This window comes from Macrobrachium nipponense, chromosome 49, assembly GCF_015104395.2.
Source record: "Macrobrachium nipponense isolate FS-2020 chromosome 49, ASM1510439v2, whole genome shotgun sequence".
Lineage (NCBI taxonomy): Eukaryota > Metazoa > Arthropoda > Malacostraca > Decapoda > Palaemonidae > Macrobrachium > Macrobrachium nipponense.
In genome coordinates, this window is record NC_087224.1 from 3,499,204 (window position 1) to 3,523,732 (window position 24,529).

The 24,529-nt window shown below is 37.7% G+C and overlaps 1 protein-coding gene and 1 long non-coding RNA gene across 5 annotated transcripts; one reads left to right on the forward strand and one right to left on the reverse strand.

Annotated features, from left to right (window-relative positions):
* Nucleotides 1-504: 504 nt before the first annotated feature.
* LOC135205269 (zinc finger protein OZF-like) lies at nt 505-20,191 on the reverse strand. Of its 4 annotated transcripts, none has more exons than XM_064235636.1 (3): nt 20,057-20,191; nt 11,437-11,777; nt 10,122-10,653 (listed from the first exon to the last, which is right to left on the reverse strand). In XM_064235636.1, exons 2-3 carry the CDS (start codon nt 11,767-11,769, stop codon nt 10,207-10,209), a joined length of 780 nt encoding a protein of 259 aa, XP_064091706.1. In that variant the 5' UTR covers nt 11,770-11,777; nt 20,057-20,191; the 3' UTR covers nt 10,122-10,206. The 4 variants fall into 4 exon arrangements, with proteins under 4 accessions (XP_064091704.1, XP_064091706.1, XP_064091705.1 ...); XM_064235635.1 differs by lacking the exon at nt 20,057-20,191 and adding an exon at nt 19,913-20,049; XM_064235637.1 differs by lacking the exon at nt 20,057-20,191 and adding an exon at nt 19,743-19,882.
* Nucleotides 6,163-24,529, forward strand: LOC135205270 (uncharacterized). Its single transcript, XR_010312507.1, has 3 exons — nt 6,163-6,686; nt 22,481-22,551; nt 22,751-24,529. It is a non-coding gene; the product is annotated as an uncharacterized LOC135205270 (long non-coding RNA).

Below are 24,529 nucleotides of genomic sequence, written 5' to 3' on the forward strand. Positions count from 1 at the left end.
AAGCTTTTATTTTCTCATCTTGGAGATTCCTTAAAGGTTTCCTAAATACATCTACAGAAATGGGGTTATGATATATTTTAGACACATTGCGGTGTTGTCAAAAAGCATTTGTATATAGCTTAGGTAAGTACTAGGGAGCTAATTCTAATACAGGCAGTCCCCAGGTTACAGCGGTCTTGGGTTACGGAGTTCCAACTTTACAGCGTTGGGCTCGTGGTGCCATTAGCCTGATTTTCTCATGGTGCCATTATAGGCATCGTAAGCACCATTTATTCCCATTATTATTATTATTATGTTGTTCCGGTTTACAGCGGTTTTTTGGTTACAGTGCGCCACTAGGAACTAAACCCAAGCCATATACTGGGGACTCCCTGTGTGTATATATATATATATATATATATATATATATATATATATATATATATATATATATATATATATATATATATATATATATATATATATTATTTCAAATGTTAAATTGCATTTGAAATAAGATTCCAGTTTGCTGTCGGCTGAAATAATCTCAGATCTATGTATAGTAGAACGTATATGGGGCCTGGTTTTGTGTATGATTCTATTTCTGGATTGTGACGAAGATGAGATAAACTCTGACGTGTGGGTTAAAAGCATCATTGTATCATCGGTTAGTGCTAATCTCACTATACAGTCGCTATCATTTTCCATTATTATCACAAAGGTAACCTAACTTGTTAACCTAACTCTTGTTCACATTTGGAGCAGGATTTGCAATTTGAACTAATGAGCAGTCTTCTTTTAAGCTGCTTCACCCAATTTTGATTGGAGTCCTCCGTACCTTCAACCGTCCTTCTCCAGTCCTCGAAGGATGTACTGGAGTAGTAAGACACATGCATATTAGAAAGCCCTACAATATTTGTAAAATTGTGGTTTAAGGCAGTTGCACTAGCTATCAATATTCCAAGAAAGTAATCAGGATCTTTCCTTGATGATGACCACCAAGGGTTTTAACTACTTACATATCCACCTTTGCAGCTTGTTTTATACAAGCCCATTGGGGATGACAGTAAAAGCATCAACAAAAGACTGTAAATATCATATAAAGATAATGACCTCAAAGAAATGTTAGTCCTAGATACGTCCCCCTTGAAAACCGTTGGGGTCACTATTAAGGAAAGATCCAAGAAAGACCCAGTAATTAAAAAACAATTCCTCTTTTGAAGAGTCAATTTGAATCAACTTTCAGTCTCAGTTTTAGAAGTTGCTGGCTTCTCCTAGTTTAACCTCAAGACAAAGCTATGTTTATGATCACAATGTTTGCTGGCTGCTTATCTGTCAAAAAAAAATGGCACCATTGTCATGATGACCAGGTACAGAAAGCAGCACCTTACCTAAGAAGCTCTTGGGAATTATCACAATGTGCTATTTGTATACTTCTAATCGCTTAATTGCAATGTCGTTGATTCTAAGACTGCGCAACATTCACCCAACAATCTATCAGAGCTGCTACGATACAATGTGAACGCATTTTACAATTTAATCTGTAGATTTTATTTCATTCTCAACACTTCAAAACGCTTATTCCCTTGAAAGACATAACCTGTCAACATGATATGTGTTCTTCAGGCCTGGGCTGATTCCTCTTCCATAGACACCATTGCAAAACTCAGTCCAGGGTTTCTTCACAGCCATGTGTCACTGCTAAAGTATTCAATCAATCAAGATGCCATTCGCATCCCCCAACATATCAACTTCTTCAATGATGAGCTCTTGCTCAAACTCCACTTGGGTCTCTCCTAATGATATTTCTTGGTAGCACGGATCATCTTTGGTCAGCCACAAGTCTAAGTCGTTGCTACAGCCATCGGTGCTTCTAAGCGGATCGCCAGCGTCAATTCTTATCTCGACTGACTCTAAGCTTTCAACGAGGGGAAGGTATTCAATTACATTGCCCAGTTCTTCCCTAACGTACAGCAACTTGATTCCGTCAATCTCCGATGGCAAAGGTTCAGCTTGTCCTACAGACAATGTTTGTGGTTGTTCTTTCTTTACATGTGTCTCTTTATGAGTCTTCAGTGCTGCTTTAGTGGGAAACTTCTGCTTACAAATGCTGCATTCAAGAGAAATTTTATTTGTATGAGCTCTATTAACGTGGTGCAAGAGGTCGCGCCTCAGGCAAAACCGACGCAGGCATACGTCACACTGGAATGGCTTCTCGCCGGAGTGAGTCCTCAAATGATGAGCAAGGTTACTCCTGTGAGAAAACCTTTTATCACAAACTTGGCATACAAATGGCTTTTCTCCTGAATGAGTTCTGTTATGAAAGACAAGGTAAGACTTTAAAGCAAATTTCTTATCACATACGTTACAAGCGAAAGGCTTCTCACTAGAGTGCATTTTGGTGTGGTAGGCCAGACTCCCCCTCTGCGCAAACCTTCTGCCGCAGACATTACATTCGAATGGTTCTTCTCCAGTGTGTACTCTCTTGTGCGAGACGAGGGCGCTCCTACGAGTGTACTTCTTATCGCACTCAGTGCATGCAAAGGGTTTCTCCCCAGTGTGGTCCCTCGTGTGACGGATGAGATCGCTCTTGCGAGACCATTTCTTCCCGCAGATGGTGCACGCAAAGGGCTTTTCCCCGGTGTGGATTCTTGTGTGGGTCACGAGTTCACCCCTCAGGGAGAACTTCCGCCCGCAGACAGTGCATTCGAAAGGCTGGTCGCCCGTGTGGATTTTGAGATGGTTCGCGAGGTGGCGCTTTCTGGTAAACTTTTTCTTGCACGTTTCGCAGACGAACGTCTCTGCGACCCTGTGAGTCTTCGCGTGGGATATGAGATCGATTCTCCTGAAGAACTTCTTGCCGCATACCGTACACGAGTAGGGCTGTTCGCCCGAGTGAAGCTTAGTGTGCGAAATGAGACAGTCCCGCCTGGAAAACTTTCTCTCGCAGATGGTACAAGCGAACGGTTTGTCGCCAGTGTGGATTCGCTCGTGTCTCAGCAGCCGGTACCTCTTGGAAAACTTCTTTCCGCAGACGTTACACTGCAGTCCTCTTGGAGGGGGCTCTTGATGGCCATTGTAAGGATGGTCATCATTGCTGGTCAAGTGCTTTTCAACCAAACTAATTGGGATGTCTGACACATCGCCGCCAGCCAGCGGGACACTTCCAGACGAAGAACACACATCATGCGAAAAGTCATCCATCTCGGAACGAAAGCTCTGTTGCTATTTCCATTCAATGGAAATAAATTTTGCACATGCCTACGAGACAATGACAGTGCCATTTAACCTCTGACTCTAAATTTGACTCCCATACTTCAGAAAATACACACGACTATTAAAAAGACATTACAAAATACTCCTCGCGTCATTTGGAAGATACAAAACCTAACTCTACTAAATTCTCTCGCATGATTCGCGACAGATCGAAGAAAGACTCCCACTTGTTTCAGTCCGCTAAGTTCTCCACAGCCTGAAATGTTGAACCTAACTTGAATTGTGTAACTATTAAGCGAATCATTATTGATGGACTGGACTCCGAAGAATTTGGTGACATACAAACTTCTCTGGCATCTTGTAGCATTGCAGATCCCAAGCCTACATGGAGGATCACTAGCTGTTGAGACATATGACACTGAATGTCTTGAGCTTCATAACTGCTTTGTACTTGGAAGGCCACAGGACATCACGCTGAATTGATTACTCACTTGATGGCTGGAATCACACGCTCCATTATCTGGGAAGGATAGGAAGTAGATATACAGATTTCACAATGTCAGAGGAGCGAAAAAATGATCATACTTACATATAAACTTCTTGGAATAGATAGCAGATTGTAAATATGATACTCAGGATGAAAAGGAATTAGGATAAAGTAAGAAACATTTAACATAGATATATGTAGAAAAGTTTACAGGAATTTGGAGATAAAATTCTGGCTTCCTTCATCACTTCGCAAAATTGAATCAAGTTAAATGCAACCAATTCATAAAATTTAGTAAAATGAGTTACAAGATAAATAATTGCGAAATGGTCTTTTTAAGGACACCTTTAAACACCCTTTTGGGCATAAAAAGTGGTCGTTCCTTAAAGCAACAAAAATGAACAAGCGATTTTGTATACTCTAGACTCAGCGTTCAAGAAATCCTCTGAGAAATGTGAGTTTTTATAACAATGTTCAACTTATATCCATTCAGCTGGACGTCATTGTCAAGATATTTGCCTTCCTTTAAGGTTGAATCTGAACCTTATTGTTACCTTGCATATGAGTCATTATAGGTTGCAGCTCAATCTCAATATACCCAGTTCGTGAGAGAACCAGGATAATGGTCTAAAGAGAGCAGGAGTTAGGTAACAAGCTTTTTTTTTTTCATTATTTAGAAAACTGTAAACAAAACTTTAATTAAACTCGATGCAATGGTTTAACAAGAGTTAACAAACACTTGCGCAAAGTGTGTGTGAGAGAGAGAGAGAGAGAGAGCTGAAACTCAATGTAACCAGAGATGATTTTAATAGTATATTACTCTTCATAGTGTATTCCAACACGTATACAATCTATGCTGAGAGAGAGAGAGAGAGAGAGAGAGAGAGAGAGAGAGAGAGAGAGAGAGAGAGAGAGAGAGAGAGGATTAATTAACTATCAACCTGCAGCATAAGCAGCGATATGTAAACAACACAGACATGCAAGAGAAGTATTAGATCTCATATCTCCGTGACAAATCTCGACTAGCATAGCAACGCTGGAACGTCGGAGTGGTTTATCTAAATGGCGAATCTTGTCTTCATGGGTCAAACTGATAAGAGCAATGTGTCCACGATGACACAGAGGTCATAAAGTGCCTCCAAATGGACCTCTGGAGTCATTTAAGGAGAGCAGGACGCTTACGCGAGGAGGTATAAGGACCTATATATCTTGGATGGATGTGCTTTCCCTCGAGGAGACGCAAGATGGAGCCGAGGATTTTGAATTTGCCTTATTACTTGAGAGCAAAGACGTGTATGAGAGAGAGAGAGAGAGAGAGAGAGAGAGAGAGAGAGAGAGAGAGAGAGAGAGGTCATCTTGTCGAACATTTCTCAATCCATCTTGTTAAGTTTGACCTATGTCCTCTACACAGTCAAGTATAATTTTTAATTGCATAACTATATATAGGCCTACCATCTCCTTCCCGGCCTATCTGAAACACCAAGGCCTTCCATTAATGTATTTCTACGCCATATATATCATAATTATAGTGCTTTTAAAGCGTTAGGCCTATGTGTGACTTAGTCTATGTATATACAGAATTTCTGTGTTGTCTCATGTACTGTGAAATGTAGATACAGTATTCTCTGTAGTGCTTAGGTATACATAAGCCATGCAGAGTATCCATGCACATTCACAAGCATGCAAAACTAACATCGCATATGCACATGCAACTATAGGTAAACTTATAAATTGTAATTATAACAGCAAGGATTATAGGCCTATTTGATTGAAGACCTGACAACACCCACTGCTTATTCGATTTAAGAGACTGCTGTAAAATGGAATGTTATCATTTATAGAACTTTAAAAAATTTTGTTTTAATTTCATTCGTAATAAAAAAAAAAGAAAGACTTATGGTTTTGCTTAATTTTGGCTGCAATCTAAGAAAGGATATAGACATCTGTAAATATGTACTCAAAGAGTCACTGTTCTATAAACTGTAGCTCTGTAAATGTTTTGTCTTCTGTAAGCACAACCACAGAAACGTCTTAACCTGCAACATGTCAGAAATAGCCACCCATCCAGCCATTGAACATTGTAATGTCCTTTACTTAAAAGTAAAATACAAAGCACTTAAACATAAGTGCAGTTAAACCTCGAACTTTCGCGATGTCAGATTCCAGAACCCGTCACTAAAAAATGCTGATAAACGCTTATTTCTAGAGTTAAAACCCTAAATACGACCAAAATCATGCTCCCAAAGGACACTGATTTAATTTTTTAAAAGTTAGTTTGATAAATTACCCTTAAAAAATGAGAAATGAAGGAAAATGTAAAGAAATAAAATGGTTTTAGTAAGTGAATTTGCCATGAATATCAGACAAAGATGCGGGTTCCTTTCTGGCTTTATCTCTTAAATTTACTTTTCTCTACACACTTAACGCTACACATTTATTGTTAAATTGAACTTACACGCAATGCTACACTTTAACCCTTTCTCTCTCTTTGGAAAAGAATTTATTACACTTTTTTCTTCGTAATCATTCATTCATTAATCGAATGTAATCGTGGTGGCCTGGCTTCGTGGGGACCGTCCCTCCCTCATTGCCCGGACCGCGTTCAGCTTATGCATATTTGGCCCGGGTCGTACGATAAAACACGGGCTATTTGGCGGAATACAACGCATGCAGACGTCATATAATCGTTATAAACGTCCTTAATAACGTACGTCATCCCGTCTGACTTCGTTAAATTGCGTTCTACTTCGATTTTTAGAACGACATCTTGCTGGCCTTCGGATGTCGTGACGTCATCGCCGTCCATCATCTTCGAGGAGAAATGTCGCCAATTCGGACTCACCTATCTACCCGGCCGGGTCGACGAAAATGGCGCCAATTTCGGTCATTCGGGCGGAGTTTCGTTAATTGGTGCGGAAAGCGTTGACGGAAGACGTCCCGATGAAGAGGGTGATCGAGAAAATGTCGGACCACGAACGGAAATCGAGAGAGGAGCGAAAGAGAAGTATGGGTTCATTTTATTTTTTTTTTTTTTTTTTTTTTTTTTTAGGTTTGGGTTCCTATGGTTTACGAGATTTTCTCTCTCTCTCTATTGCAAGGCAGTTGATCGCTAACCAAAAATGAGCTTATGAAGTTTACCATATCTCTCTCTCTCTCTTTATACGTATATCTTTCTATTTCTTTCTTTCTCTCTCTTTCTCGCTCTACTGCAAGGCTGTTGATTGCTTTCAGTTTCTTTCTCTCCCTGTCTCTGTTTTCTCTCTCTCTCTATCTGTTTCTTTCTCTCTATCCCTCTCTCACGAGCTTATGAAGTTTACCAGCTCTCTTTTTCTTTGTCTCTCTCTCTCTCTAAAGCAAGGTTGTCGATCGATAACTTAGAAGGACATTTCACGAGCTTATTCAGATTACGATCTCTCTCTTTCTTTATCTATCTCTCTCTCTCTTGCAATGCTGTCGATCGCTAAGAAGGAAATCACTTCACGAGCTTATTCAGATTACGATCTCTCTCTCTTTCTCTCTTTCTTTACCTCCCTCTTTCTCTCTCTCTCTCTCTTGCAATGCTGTTGATCGCTAACTTAGAAGGAAATCATTTGACGAGCTTAGGAAGTTTACCAGATTCTCTCTCTCTCTGTCTCTCTCTTTATCTCTATCTCTCCTAAGGCTGTTCATCGTTAATATAATTACCTTGAATTATGTCAGTTTTCGTTAATATTATTTTTTTCAAATTACATTCGGCTTAGCGAAAGGACATATAGGCCTAGGCCTACAGGTATCAAATCGTCTGTATTAATAGGAAAAAAATATAAATTTAAATTTTTTATTTCATAATAAATGATTTGGACTCACAACGACCTAACAAAAAGGGTTAATAACCGGTTAATTTTAATTTTTCACAACCGGTTGAACTAGACCTATTTATAACCGGTTAATCACATAGACATAGCGAGGCTATATCTCTATATCTATGGTTAATCGTTTATAGACCGTTCACTGCTAATTATGGATAGTATTTTCCTTTCTTTGTCCTTCAACCGGTTTCGTGTTTCCCGCCTAATTTCGAACCGTACTTATGAATGGAATGAATTAGGCATATACATTGCCCATTCGCATTCCGGTTCGAAATGTCGTCAAATCGTTGGTTTAAACGCTCAGATATGCATGCGCAGTCGGCCCGTGCAGGCAAAACTGAGCCCATTAGCGTTCAGAACGTATACCTGCGCAGGCAAAACTGAATGTCATTAGCTTCAGTTTTGCCTGCACAGCCCTACTGTATAAGTATAACTGAACGTTAGTGTGTTCAGCTTTTGCCCCGCACAGGCCTACTGTGATTCGATAACTGAACGTTATTGGGTTCAGCTTTTGGCTGTACAGACCTGCTGTGCGTGTATAATTGAACTTTAGTGGGTTGAGTTTGCCTGCACAGACCGACTGCGGAGGATAACTGAACGCTAGCCAGTTCAATTTTCCCTGCATAGGCCGACTACGCACAACTGAACGTTATTGGGTTCAGTTCTGCCTACACAGACCGACTGTGCAGGTATTAATGGGCGTTAATCAAGGGCGCCACTTACGCGTCCACCTGTCAGTCGGTCGGAAGAACTTTCGGTGATACCATCAGTTCTGATGAGTGGTGTGACTCCGCCCACACAAGTTTTAACGCCAGATTCGATGAACTGACAGGTCAACCTGTTCGTGAAAACCCAACAGTTCCCTGAGAAGGAGAACTGAATGCCAGCTAGCTCACGCGGTCGTAACTCAGAATTGAATTGAATATAGAATTTGGGTCAAAACCCAAGCACTTGGACTTAAAATGAGGTCATTCAGTGCCAAACTAACATTGAAAGGTTTGAAAAAGTAAGATAGGTGAAAGATAATATGAAAGGAGGTAGAGTAAAAGGGGTGGCAGAGAATATGAAAGGAGTTACAGTAAAAGGAATGAAAGGGGTTGCAGCTAGGGACCCAAGGGATGCTGCAATGCCTACGTTGCACCGAATGAGGTGCAGTGATGGCACTAACCCCCTACAGAGCTAAAAAGGTTGAGAAAAGTACTAAGATGGGAGAAAGATAATATGAAAGGAGGCACAGTAAAAGGAATGACAGGTGTTGCAGCTAGAGGCCAAAAGGGATGCCGCAAAGAACCTTAAGTAATGCCTACAGTGCGCCGCATGAAGTGCACTGACAGCACTAAACCGTGCCATGAATGAAATGGTAAATTTGTTGCATGCAATTGCTTATTTCACTTTCATTGTGAGGTTTACGCCATGTCAGAAGCATTTATTTGCCAAATGGAGATATGGACATGACACCAGTTTTTGCTTTAATTCCTTCCTAAATAAGGCAAAAATGTGACCAATCTTGCTTTATTTCCTCAAGAAGCTTCAGTATTATGATTTTAAGTCTAGGAATAGTACCTAAGAATGGTTAGTGGCAGATTACCCAACAGGCTAAACCTAAGGGACCCCAAGACTTGGGGTTGCCAGTGGTCATGATAAGGTTAATCTGCAAAAGTACTCTATACTTTCAAAATACGCATAATTTACATAATCTTAATTACTGTGTATAGCTCCACTTTCCTTGATATGCTTTGCATATAGCTTCAAAATGCTCCTGGAACTGCTCATATTTCCGCATCCTTAGCCTACGGGCTCCAAAGGTTCTTAATCCGGCACTGAGAATGGTATACAATCCGTAATCCAACAATCATTGTGCAACAGCCTTTGGGTGCCTGTTCTTGTCAAAAAAGCAGGCTACTAGTTGCCTAGGTTATAAAGTATCTAATTTCAAGTTCATCTATACATTGTATAATGAATGTCTTAGTACTGACTTAAACAGTGTTGGATCTAGATCTGTCATTTGCAAATCTAGCTGGGGTTGTCAACAGTTCACAATAGCCTGAGTATTATGTAGTATTGTAGGGCAGTTTCTGTAGCGCCTACAAGAATTTGTGTTAAATAACAGAATAATAAAACCTTACACAGGGTAAAGTGTCTAAGGCAGAAGTCTTTCCATAAAATGAGACAAAACAGTTTTTTTTCAATAAACTCATTAAAAGATTCATAGACCTTATACATTGGACTCCCGTAGCCTTTTCGGATGACCCCTAATTTGCTTGACACTAGTACCATGAATGTACATGCAAAAATTGATACTCAAAGTGACTAAAAACTCAAAAGCAAATAATTCTGGGTCATTTTAGGTCAAGTATTGTAGTTTTTTTTTTTACCATTTACATATACACTAACCCAGAACCAAAGTATTCTGGGCCACTTATTTCTTATATTGTAATTTTTTTTTTTACAATATTCATACCTTTTAACCTTTATGATCCAAGATATTAGCCGTATAATGCTTCTATTAATTGCTACTCTAAAGAGAGTACTTAACACATTCCTTCCTGAGAATGAATTACCACTATGACAGATGACTGAAAGAGTTAAGATAACGAATCGCACTTTATTTGGAAGAAATACAACCTATTGAGACGTCAGAAGATATGGACAAGTGTACCGTACATAGAGAGGGTGCTAGCAATTTGTGAACTCCTCCGACTTGCACACCTCGTCCTTCGAGTTTCTCGAGCAGTTCGAACATTCCAGATCGGTTCTGGGCATCTCGTCGTACTTCCCTAACTGGGCTTCGAAGAGAATGTTACTAATGAGCTGCTGCGTTTTGATCTTCGCGTATTTTGTAGGCAGGTTCCGGATCTTCTTGGCGACCAGCTCTCCGAAGAGCTCGTGTTCGTCCCTCTCCTGTAGCCGCTTCTGCATGTGCTGGGCCGCGTTAAAGGCCTCCTCCGCTAGTATCTCGTCTCGCTGCTTCTTCAGCAGCTTCTTCTTTATGTTCATGATGGGATCGTCATCATGGGTGTTGCTCACCACACACTCAAATAGTCTGGGTTCGTCTCCCTCGCCACTCACCATGGATTCCATACCTATGTCATTATTACTGGAAGACTGTTCATTTGTGAAATCCTGTAAAACAAAATAAACTAAAATAAATAACTGGGAGGTGAAATAAAATAAAAATTGAATTTTCTGAATAATCAATGATTTAGGTTTAGGCAGAAACTTTGCCAAAATAGGGTATTCTCTTTCACTAATTGTGAAAGAAGGTCAAGAATATGATTACCAAATGCACGGAGGCACCCAAACGCAATACTGAACTGATCATAAGCTTCATGAGTTAAAAATTGCTTTTTCAGAACATTTTGTCAATAAAACATTACTGTATACTCTCATATAAAAGTATCTGTAAATGCCTTGGACAGGGGCTATCAGATCAACACAGGAATGTTGGCCACTTCTAGCATGTGATACAATGATGCTACTGTATATACATCCAATAGTGATGTAATTGGTCTATCAGTCACTTTTTTAACATTTTTTCCTGGGCATTTAAATAAAAAAAAAAGTCCAAAAAACTTTAATTTGGCCAAACACATACCCTCTGGGGCTTAGTAAACAGTTGCCAAACTAGTGGATGTCTTTCTCACTTCCTCTTACAAGGAAAGACACCATTATTTTAAATAAAATTAATGGTTTCTTCTACAAGTAATATTGGAAGAGCACTTTGACTGTGTATGGCCCAATCAAATGAGTAACTAGAATTCTAAAGAATTCTATAGCACAGGGTACTGTTTACTGTTCTTAATAAGATTTAAAATTTAATGCATAAATGTGGCCATCACGCGACTTCCATTACATCACTGTCAAGTGGATTAGTAACAAAACTCAACGTTCAAAATGACTGCGTACCTGTAACCCGGCTTCGAAAGCGGGATGCTTATTTCTCTCGAGCAGAAACTTGAGGCTCTCAAAGGCAAACCAAGAGCTGTTGTATATAATCCCGTAGCCCTGCGTGACTTTCTTTTCCCTCATCTTCTTCACTTCTCTATAAAACTGAGAGATGAGGTTTTTCATCTTTTTCTCGACCTCAATGCGTTCCTTCTGCATGCACTCCGAGATTGCCTTCCAGGCGTCCGTCTTTTTGGCCCGGTTTTTGAATTCCTCGTCCCAGGGATCCCAGAGGATTGTGTGCGAGCGATACAAGTCGATCAGCGTCGCGACTTCCTCCCGCGTCCACTCCATTTGGGAATCTGGGACAATACGGAAAACAAGGCATTAGTACTGCTGTAGTACTGAGTCTCTTTTTGGAAATGTCATAACAGTAAACTAATGAAATGCAATACTATATCTTTCAGTTGTTCTTTTCCATATACACAAACCATTTAAATTATCTGTTTTGGTTACAGGCCCAGTTAAGGACAGCAAGGCTGCGTACCAATTACTGTATATAGTTGCTTGATCAAGCAAAGCCATGGCCAAGTAATTAACATTCCAAATTCAGTACAGAATACTGTAGCTGCTAGACAAAAGCTTAAAATTCCACCGCCAAGTTCTTGTTCCTCATTTCTGTAAAAGTTTGTATCGACAGACTTTTGAAAAGTAGAGTACAGTACAGTAATTAAAACTTTTCAAGTGCCTTACAATTTAAAAGGCTCATATTATGGCCAAGAAGTTATTCAAGAAGGAGGCTGCGAGTGACTCATATGAGTTCTTCAGCTGTCGTTAAAGTTTAACTGGTAGTACCATTTGGTAATGGGCATTCATAATTTAATTTGTAACTACAGTCATTCATAATTTAATTCGTAACTACAGTCAATTTTAGTATATCTTTTTTTCATGTACACATTACAAATTTACCATACGTATGGTAAAACTAAGCACAACTGGGAATGAACACAGCTAAGATGGGTTTGAATTTTTGTTGGAACTAAAGAGTTTAATGTGAAACGGGTTAAAATCAATTAATCATATTAGCGAGTACATTGTCTGTGTATCAGCAAGTACTGACCGTATCAAAAACAGTTTCCATTATTGTGTGTGTTAAACTTTATTACCTTCAACACCGAAATGCATTTTAAAACAGTTAAAGTACGTAAAAGCTTTAACTTTGCCGCCAATGACCTGTGGGAGAAAACGGTCCCCATTTGTGAAGGAAATGAAATTGTATACATGGCAAGTCTCCCATGGGGTCAACATGACAACAAACTATCTGCAAGTAACAAGAAGTGCATGATCAAGTCCTTTTATGGTACGTAATCCATAAACTATACCAAAGAGGTCTGTATAAAGAATGCATTCAAGAGGTTTAGGCTATGAACCTGCTAATGTAGAATCCTGACACTCCTTCTGAACTAGTACCTCTCTGCTTTACAAGGGGGTTTCATAACTACACATCCAACAGGTAACCTAAGACCTTAGCAGGCGACCTGATAAAACCCTACACAAATTCCTGCGACTGATCCCCATTCCATGTTCTGCTGCCACTCCTATAAGGAATGACATGTCTCAATGATAATGATGACATGAATATTAACTTCTCACTACAATTAGACTTGCCATACAGATCTTCAAAATGCTCTTGACGAGTACTGTAGTGATGTTTCTACCACCTTTTTCACTGTACAGTGGGCCCCCCCGTATTCGCGGACTTCTCACGGGAACGTTTCCCCGCATTATTCGCGGAAAATTTCCGCATTTGCGGTATTTTTCTATGAGAAATATCCACAAATTCCGGGTTTTTTTTTTTATTAATTTCATCATAAAATGCACTTATTGTGATAAAACTATTAAAAACCAAGTATGAATATTTTTAGTGGTTTTTCTTGAGTTTTAACCAACAAAATAGGCTGTTTTTAGCATTTTTATAGGGGTTCCAAGCATTCGTGATTTCTAACTATTCACGGGGGGGGGGGGGGGGGGGGGGGGGGGGGGGGGGGATGTCTGGTCTGGTACTCATTCCCCGCGAATAAGGGGGACCACTGTATTTCTTTCCAGAAAGTATTCAATTCTCAGAGTACAGATGTTCGATCCAAAAGCATTTTTAAGGTCGTTAACATATGCCTGATTATCAAAGACAATACCACAAGCAATAAACCTGATCAGTGCAACAGACACTGAGCCCAAATTCTACGACGTCTCCCAAGAGATGGAAACCCCAAGACAAGACCAACACCCTTTAAGCATAAACAATCATATACAGTACACGAAGTATATTATGGAATACAGGCAGTCCCCGGGTTACGTTCTTGAGACTTGTCGTAAGCCAGAACATCGTAAAAAATCCTGAGAAAACCTTACTTTTAATGCTTTGGGTGCATTGAAAACTATGTAAACTGCATTCTTATTGCATTTTTCATCAAAAAACCTTCAAATATTGATTATTTCGCATTTTTGGTGTCATATTTCATCTGCCAGATGAGCGTTGTAGGCGTCGTAACCCTGGAAATAATGTCTGATGAATATAATTGAGAAGCGCCTTGACCTCGGAACGTCGTAACCCGGGGACTGCCTTACTTCTAAAAACTTTTTGCTACAAGATGGCAAACTCAATACAAAACCAACACCCTTTAAAGAATACACAAACGAAGTGTGTTGTATACAGTATACAGTGTACACTACTGAGTACTGTAAAATTTAAAGAACTCTACAGTATCTCTGGAGTTAGAATCGCAACTTTCATCAGAATTCACAAATGCAAAGGAAATCAATTACGCTTCATTATGACGACAGCAATAGCCAATCTCTTGGAACGCAGACTGTCTTCTACACCCAAACCAGAGTATTCGGCTTACTTTATCCGACAATGATGAATAAAATTCCTATGATAAGTAATATTAAAACAAAGAACTTAATATGGAACTAAAAATAAAAAAAAAATATATGTATTTACATAAGCCATAACTTGTAAATAAATGATTTTGAAGTGATAATGTAAACTGAAAGTAATAAAATATAAGTTTTCAACACAGAAACATTATATAAAGAAATTCAATTTAAGATGTATAATAAATATAAGATAAAATGTTATATCAGTGGATCTATTTCAATAATTTTTGCTCCCTTGTTGCAATGTTGCTTATATATTATTACTGGCTTGCAACCTGGGTGGGCAGAGAAAACTCTGTAATATGAGGATTGTATCTTCCCGGTGTAACAAGAGTTAATCTTGCTTTGTATGTCACAGGCCATACAAATTTACTGAGTCTTACATTTAGTAGCTACAAGAAAAACAACAGAATATAAAATTATTAAGGAAATTTAAGAGTATAAATTACTTAAAACAGAAAATTTACTGACAAGGTTTAATTGGTAAACAAAATTCTGAAATAAAACAGCTGGCACTGAAGTACACATGAAAGCACCATTAACAAATGCAGACACGGTCATGTCAAATCAAGAACACTAATGACACAGATAAAATGTAAAGCATTATAGTGGCACTAAAATCTACATTAAATACCAGTGCATGCCTACAACTGAACACCAAAGAAACCTACAGTGTACTGAAGTTATACAGAAAACAATACTAGACTTATTGTTCGATATTTCAAGAATTAAAAAAAAATGCTCACAGCAATATATATTCCTGATGTATAACTTCACTACTGGATGAAATAAACTACATGTAGAAAGACATTAGCCTACAAAACACATAAAACAAATCACATGCATAAGTTTGTTTTTCTTTTATTAAACAAAGCACAATGAGAGGGCCAACAAGCTGTCTATGTAACATTTAACAAAAATATCCTAAAAGCTTTTAAACTGAAACTAGAGATTATACTCAATCTCACCTTCACAGTACTTTTGTTTTGTAAACTAGTTTGAATATCTTTCCTAGCCTATACATTACAGTATATATATATTTTGTGTATGTGTGTGTATGCCAAGACTATAATTTGGAAAAAATACAGGTTCTGGCAGGGGCAGACCACTTTACATGCTGTAAAAAGCAGATTTTATAAAAATTTCAAAAGATAATTAAAATAAATCTAAAAGCATAAAAATAAAGAAAATACAGGAACACTCACTATTATATAATAATACACATGTAAAATAGTTACTGCAAAATCCCTGCAGGGGATAGTGCCATCAGTGCACCTCATGCAGAGCACTGTAGGCAATACTTAAGGTTCTTTGCAGCTTGCCTTCAGCCCCTAGATGCAACCCCTTTGGCTCCCTTTACTGGACCACCTTTCATATTCTCTTTCTTCCTTCTTACTTTCCACCCTTTCGTAACAATTAATTCATAGTGCAAATGCAAGGTTTTCCTCCTGTTACACATTTAAAACCTTTTACCGTCAATTTCCGTTTCAGCACTGAATGACTTCATAGGTCCCAGTGCTTGGCCTTAGGCCTAAATTATCTTTTCAATTCAATTCTATTTTTAATTTCATATATACAGTAAGACCTACCCTTATATATTAGTAGCCTATGAAACATACAGAAACTTATGAGCAACATTAACGCTGATATCGAAGGTTACAATTTGCATATCTTCAGTTAACCTAATATATGAATTTTAGTTTGTCTATTCCTACTGTCTAATATTATTTAAGCCTATTTCAAAATTAACTTATAACAAATAAACATCACATTCTTGTCCAGTAGAAGGCTACATGTCAACAGAAGTGAAACAGTGAGAAGGATGTTGAAGAAACGCTTATCGATTTCCATCTGTCATGATAAGCAATCTATAAGATATTATAGCTAATATACAGACAGCATAACCTTTGGTTAGGTTAGGCTATAACGTACCCCTAATGTTACAACTACCGCTGAGATTCTATTGTTAATTATACCAAGCTGAGGTTCGAGCAACTGCAATTTTGAATGTTAGTATCATCTGACGCTACTTTCTTAACAGTGGGCAGCAGAACCTCCTAAAATGTAAAGTATGCTGTCATTTAGGCTAGGGTAATGCCCATCTTAAACTGAAACATTGCATAACAAATAAATAGTTATTGGAAAACTGTTGCAGAAATCCTCACTATCAATTTTTTACCAAAAAGAAAATATATTTATATACTTTATGTATAAAATATACTGATATTATACTGTTGTTATGACAGAACAAAATCTCACTCAAAAGATCTTTGTTCATTTTTGAGGGAAATTTCAGTTTCTTGATAGACTGTCCTGGTTAAGCTAGGCTAGGCTATAGTTGACCTTCCAAATATGATGTAGGGTAAAAAATCACGGACGATCCACCATCATCACACTGGACAGGTCTTATTCACTCGATATTTAATTGGTGAAACAAGAATACAATTAAAACTCTAAGCATACCATTCAAAAGATTGAAGTTTTGTCAACATAATGTGATATATGAAAGCCCCATACGAACTAAAATAAGCATGTGACGCTCTTTGTAAAATATTTTTTCAAGGCAGTTTTTAAATCCAATATGGCGGCTACCGTGTGGATGGACGCGTCTGTTCACGGATGGACACCATCTTTCCCAGCCTTCCCAGGACTCATTTGAACAAAGTTAGCACATAGTATATGTAACGTTTATTGAGCTTACTCAAGATTGCAGTTGTAATCAGCACAATAAAACATTTTGTTGCCTATATTAGTGAAAGTATGAAACTTGTTATTCCCGGGGTCATGGTTTGAATTGAATTCATTTTCACCTTGTAATCGGTGGTTTTTATCCTTACTGCCATCACAACTGAAACTCCACAGTGCTTATTTGATTGTCATTATACACATTTTGGTCTTAATTCACTCCACATTACACTTGAACCGTGTTGCTGTTCCTGGTTCCTAAGTGCGCACTCCACAAACACAGATACGAGAAGCAGACGACGACACTGCAAAGTTTTATTCCCTTAATGGTTTACTTTACTCATTATTAAGTTCAAATTTACTTTGTTATTTCAAAATGTTTATTTAATTCATGTCTATTACCCATTTTTTGCAACCAAATTACCCTGAAAAATTACAGATATTTCTAAAGTAAATACAATCCAATGTTTCTAACCTTGTTGTACATCTGGCTGCCGAAAACCATAGCGGAGCAGACTACGAATAAGTGGATTATGTTTTTGTTTTTTTTGCTTTTTTTTTTGCTAGCACTTTTCATTGATTTAAGTCTATATTACTATTTTGATTTTTTTAAATAACTGTATGCCAGAAATAAATGTAACCTTTAATGTTTGCATGCTAAGAATGGCAAAATCATCGTTGCCACATTAGTGGAGCTTCACACATACGCCAATGCATTATTATAAACTGTTTCCATGAATTCTAGTTGTCATAGTAATGCAATAATGATAAAATTACTTTAATATTTATGTATATATACTTTCAATACATAGGCTGATTTCACCAATTTCCATGTTTTGTGTAATCTTATACCCAGTTTGGAGGGTGAAAACATACCAATTGGCAACAGAGAGAGAGAGAGAGAGAAAGGAAGGCGATGGAAGGAAGGACAGGGGTGACTGTGTAGGGGGGGGAGAGGGTAGGTGGAGCTTTTTACGCGTGTTCAAATCCATCTCTGGATAATGGAGTTTTTGTCTCTTGGTACAAGGACAAGTGTCATTATTCTTTACGATTAGTGATTCACGATACCCTTATAAATTACGGCACTGGGTGTGATGCACTATAGCAAAATCTCGTTCTGATACGAGTGTTCGTTACAGAAATATTGCCAAAAAAACGTGCTTGCACTGTCTCTGAAACCCATAGTAGGTATGCTGCTTAGTTGTCAATCAAGTTTTTTGTAATCAAGTATTTTTTACAAGCTAGCTATTGTATAAATTTGTATTTTTCTCAATCAAAACATATGCCCCTCAATGCCAACTTTCCTCTTTTAACGACTTTCTAGTCATTGCAAATTCGGCCCCATTAATTTCTTATGGTGCGAAAACAGACAGGCCCAGGGACCAAAAGCGATTGCGTCACACTACGGCGGTAATCCGGCAGTAAAACATCTTCATATATCCAAAAAGTAAATAATAAAGATATATATGCGCATTACGATTATAACAATTACATGAATAGCTGATAACAATCTGCATGAATAACTGGTAAACTGTTCTGCAAGAAAGTTGAGCATAGCAATTATTTACAATAGGTACGAAAGTCAAGATGTCGTGACGTCATAATACAGGACTTAAAAGAACGTTCTAATTCCGAAAAATAATTACTTAAATTTGAGTCAGAATCGAGTTACTTTTTCAATAACTAATATTTTCAAATTAATCATCATAAATATGTAAAATATTGATGTTTTGCTATTTATTTAAATAATTATCTAGCGCACGCTTCGACGTCTTCTTCTACCAAAACAGTTGTTTGCTTAAAAACGTCGTGGTTGGGGACCGTGTGCCGATTGTTGTGATGAAAGTGCCCCAGCGTCTGTGGGTACTTGTGGTGTGCGGATTTATCACAGGAAATGGGAAGTTTGTTGACACAAGTGACTCCGTAAACATCGAGATGGCATCAATCTTCTAAAATATTGAAGCGTAAGTAAAAATTTCGAAAGCGTTTTGGTGAGATTTCCACTGCTTTGGACACCCTTTTCACTACCCTCTGTTTAATGCTTTAAATTTGGCCTTAATTTCTAACTTTGGAGAAAATACTTACTTCTAAAGGAGAGTAGAGGTCTTTAGCTCCGATTTCTCACCAACAACAAGTCTCGACTTATGCCCATCTCCGGTGTCAGGACGCGTTTTAAGTACTTTTCCGGAGGGTGGCATGCTATGATCGTCGTTGAGTTGATCCAGGCCATGCGGCGTTTTACCCAATAGACATTAAATTATGCACCTCAAGTATTTTTAAAGTTTATTTAGCTTTAAAAAACAATTTTGATAAATATTGACATTTTTCAATCAAGAAGGGTCGTACCTCACCCTAACCCCTATACGAGGGTGCAGCCTAGCCTAGCTTATGCTACTATTCCTAACCCATTACGTAACATACTCCTACCCACGACCAGATGTTCACTTAAGCAGCCTAACCCACTTATAAATTCACTTAAATGTTAAAAATAAACTTATAAGTGACCATTCAACCTAATTTTGATTAAGGGCTTGGCATGACCAACTTACTGGGGTAACGCCTAGCCTATCCTAAGTAAGACTGGTACACTTAGGTAATTCATTAACCTACCTTCTACCATACGTCCACTTATGCAGCCTAATCTACTTATAAATCCACTTAAACGTCAAAATATAGATTACATGTGATATTTCAACCTTACTTACCTAAGTGCGGGCAGTAAACGAGACTAGGTTATAGCCTGACATGGGTTAGGCTACACTTAACCTATTAAGTGAGTCATCTCTACGGCCTGGGGTACACTTAAGTAGCCTAACCTACTTATGAGTCCACTCAAATGTTAAAAAATGAGTTATAAGTAACAAATCAACCTTACTTAAATAAGGGGGCGAGCCTAACGTAGTGTATACCCCACGGCAGCCACCCGATCGCTTATGTACGTCTGGCATTAGGCTACTTAGATCACTTAAACCACCTAGTTAAGTAATCAGTAAAGTAAATACTTCATCGTTTTATTTACCTGAAGGGGGCTGATGGTTCCCGACGTCCCAGAAAACGCCCTTTTTCGGTCTTTGTTTACGTTCGTCCGCCGCTTTTGTTTACGTCTTTTGTTTTTTGTTTACCTTCTCGCGAGAGCGTCGTCTGTAACCTTACGGAGGTGGGGGTTGGAAATGGCGTTGGGTTTGTAACGGCTCACCTTCTTTTCGCTTTCCTGCGTTGTTTTATTGGGTTTTAACGGGTTTTTCGGATGGTTTAAGGTATGCTTTGTATTTTTTACGTACTTAAATGATTTATTACTGTTTTTAATATATTTTTGATGCGTAAAAACGTGGAAAATATGGGATTTTTATAATTTTTTTCCGAAGGTAGTCTTCTATGACCAACCTTATTTTCGCTTACCGTCGTGGTTTTATTGGGTTTAATGGGGTTTTAACGTTTTTTGCGATGGGTTTAATGTAAGTTTTGTATTTATTTATGTACTTAAACGGTTTATTAGTGTTTTGAATATATTTTTCATAGATTAAACCGCAAAATATATAGTTTTTTAAATTTTTCATTCGAAACTATAGCTTCCATGGCTCAACCTTTTTCACTTTTAGTCATGATTTATTGGGTTTTAATGGTGTTTTAACGGTTTTTGCGGTGGGTTTAATGTATGTTTTGTATTTACTTCTGTACTTAAATGGTTTATTACTATTTTGAATATATTGCCATGGATTAAACCGTAAAAATATATAGTTTTTACACATTTTTCATTTTAACTATAGCTTCCATGGCTCAACCTTTTTCACATTTAGTCATGGTTTATTGGGTTTTAATGGTGTTTTAACGGTTATTGAGGTGGGTTTAATGTATGTTTTGAATTTGCTTCTGTACTTAAATGGTTTATTACTATTTTGAATATAGTGCCATGGATTAAACCGTATTTAATTTTTTCATTCGAAACTAGCTTCCATGGCTCAACCTTTTTCACTTTTAGTCATGGTTTATTGGGTTTTAATGGTGTTTTAACGGTTTTTGAGGTGGGTTTAATGTATGTTTTGAATTTGCTTCTGTACTTAAATGGTTTATTACTATTTTGAATATAGTGCCATGGATTAAACCGTAAAAATAAATAGTTTTTATACATTTTTCATTCGAAACTATAGCTTCCATGGCTCATCCTTTCTCAGATTTCGTCGTGGTTTATAGAGGTTTAACGGGGTTTAGAGGCGTTTCAAGTTATATTTTACAATGATTTAACTACTAAGATGTTTGATTACTCTTATAAAAGACGTGTTTATGTCAATAACTGTTGAAAATGACTAAAAAATGTAAACAATTTAGGTTCTTGTACATTTTTAGGTAAGCGTTCCACGGTTCGAATGTTGCTCGATTTCGTACGTTTTAAAATAACTTGCATACTCTTATATGTTACTATTTTAATAATTTTTTAATGCACAAAACAGAAAAAATGTAGCTTATTTATATTCTCTCTCTCTCTCTCTCTCTCTCTCTCTCTCTCCTCTCTCTCTCTCTCTCTCTCTCTCTCTCTCGATTCCTTTGTGCTTGACGATGGTTATTGGTGTTTTAAGGTATGTTTTAACGTGGTTTATGCATGTTTCAGGGTCTGTTTAACACGATTTTGATTACTGGAATGTTTTATTATTATTTAAAACCCATTCTTGAAGGCAAAGAACCTTAGAAATGTAAACATAACAGAGAGAGAGAGAGTGATAAATTACTATAGTAGAGTCACATCAACCGTGCATTTGATGTCTAGACCTGTCCCTTACGACGCTTCTGATTGGCTGTTTATAACCTAATCACAGGGCTAGACAATCTCAGTCTCTCTCGAGAGTGAACATGGGTACCTGATTGGCTGTTTTTAAGCCATTCACAGGGCCGGAAACTCCCAGTCTCTCTCGAGAGTTCACATGGGCAGGATCTTTGTTCCACGTCTCCTGAGGGATACGTCTTTCAGGAGAGGTGGGACATACATCCTGCCTATGTGAACTCTCGAGAGAGACTGAGAGTTTCCAGCCCTGTGATTGGCTTAGCAACAGCCAATCAGGAGCGTCGTAAGCGACCGGCCTAGACGTCAAATGCACGGTTGATGTGAATCTACTATAGTCGCAGATGTAATAGTCTACTGGAAAAAAAGGCAAAATTTCACTTGAAAGGGTAATGGTGGGAATCTAATGTTTTTCCATTGTTTCGATACCATTAGGGTCTGGAGAGTCAGGAAATGCCGGGTAACACCTTTTTGTAAACGGCCGATAATAAAATAATCGTTTTTGGCACAATTTTTAGATTGGCTCTAATATCATGTAATTTTTTTTTCTTCTGGAATGTGTTTTCCAGATAACTCATAAACATTCGGAATGTGTTTGATATGCGTTAGAAATTATAATTATGAGTTTAGTAATTTATAGAACTGCAGATTATAATTTTTCTTTTTCAGATTTTAAGATAAGGTGAAATTTATGAAGACACTTGTAGTATAAGGACTACTGTTAAGAACTTTAGATAAAGGTTGGTTTATCAGGCTTTTATGAATTATCAGTTGTTTGTTCTTTAGTTCAAATATTAGCATATTGTTAAATATATCGCTGATATAGGCTACATTTGTACACCTTTCTCTTTTATAACTTTAGTATATCAGCTAGTGAATTATTACCATTCGGTTTTTCATGAGCAACAAATTTCAGAGAAAAATACAAATCTTTTCCAGGATGAACGATTGTATTTTTAAAGATCATCCCTTTTGTAAAGGCACTTCAACTCATATTAAGGAATATCGACAAATAGAATGAGCAAAGGAAGTAAAAAGAGAGTTGATGAATTGTATCACAGCTTGGATCCAGATACAACAGTGGAATCTCACAAAGACTGTATATCAGCTCATACTTCTTCTCTGCATATCACCCGATACTTAAAGAAACATAGAAGCAACCACCCATTACCCCAACTTCCCCTAAGATAAAGAAAAGAATCAGGGCAATTCATGCTTAAAGAACATTGTATATTTTGCGGAAATGACTGTCCAATTACACCTAATCCGGGCCATCCTGAAAGGTGTGACAAGGCTTCATTATGCCATACATCAGGCCGTGGTGGTACATATAAATCTTTCAAAGAAGCTACGGTATATTAAATGTTCGTAAATTGCCTCATGATCAGTGGGGTTCTAAAGCAGAACTTAGACCAAGTGGAGCAACAGCAGATCTTCATCATGCTGCAGATGGACGACACCACCGAAAATTCTATCAAACGTTTGTTAAACTAAAATACTATAAAACAGAGAGCTCTTCTTCAGATATGACTGACATGGATAATACTCCTGCACTACATGCTTGCATAACTGAAATGAAAAAAAAGACTATTCCCAGATATGGAATTCAGTCAATCTTCATCAAGTTTACATTGCCCATGGTGGAAAGCTCAAGCGTCGTCAGTTTATGAACACCTTTATGAATATTTTAGAAAACGAGTACATAGTGCTGCCTGCTTATAGTTACGCTAGTATTATTATTCATAAATCATCTGCAAGTCATCCCATAAAGCTGTTGTAAATGGAAGCTACTTCTGGGGAACGTAGTCAAATCAACATGAAAGCTACTGTTAAAAAACACCACCCCATAGTTTCAAACATTTTAGCAACACATGTTTTATCTGATTGTGACACAACGTCACAATGACATCGAATTTGGAGGGGGCGTCTGTTGTAAATGTTTTAAGACAAGGTTACTAGATTGCTGTGCTTGGTGATACTTAAATGCAAACTTGTCGGTGTAATACAATAAGCAACTATACATTTATATCACGCTGCTACGGCATAGTGTCAAAAGCCTCTGACACTATGTCTGACATTAGGTATGCGGTATGACAAAAAAAGTTGTAGGAGTTCCCCAGTTAAAGACACTGCTTCCAGCAGCAGCCGCATTTAGATACTATATGTTTACCGGTGTCACCTACTACAGGCTGCCCGATGGAAATGTGCTGATGAAGCAAATCCACACCTTATGGACCCGACTGACTGTGGGTGGAAATTTGACTCTACTCATACTTTTCTAGTGCCAGTTACCACACCCAAAGGAGTATCATATGCTCCAGAATATTTTCTGCAGCTTATTAAATGTTCTTGTGCTATTGAAGGGAATATATGTGGAAGTGTAAATTGCAGTTGTGTGAAGGTATCTCTAGGATGTACATTGTTTTGTCAATGTAAAAGTTCAGTCGAGTTTTTGAACCGATTCGCTTAACTGATGAAAGATAGAAGCGAAAAGAAGAAAAAATGAAGAAAAGGCTATTCTTAGAAACATTTTAAATGATAGCTAGCAAAATGCAGTAACGATCTATCACAGTTGGTGCAGTGTAATAATGATAACTATTTATACATCTTTAATGGATTTTTCACAAGACTTTTTTTCTGAATATTAGTAATTTTCTTCTCAATTATGGCCATGTATTTTTCCAAATAATAATTAATAAAACTATTTATCTGTTATGA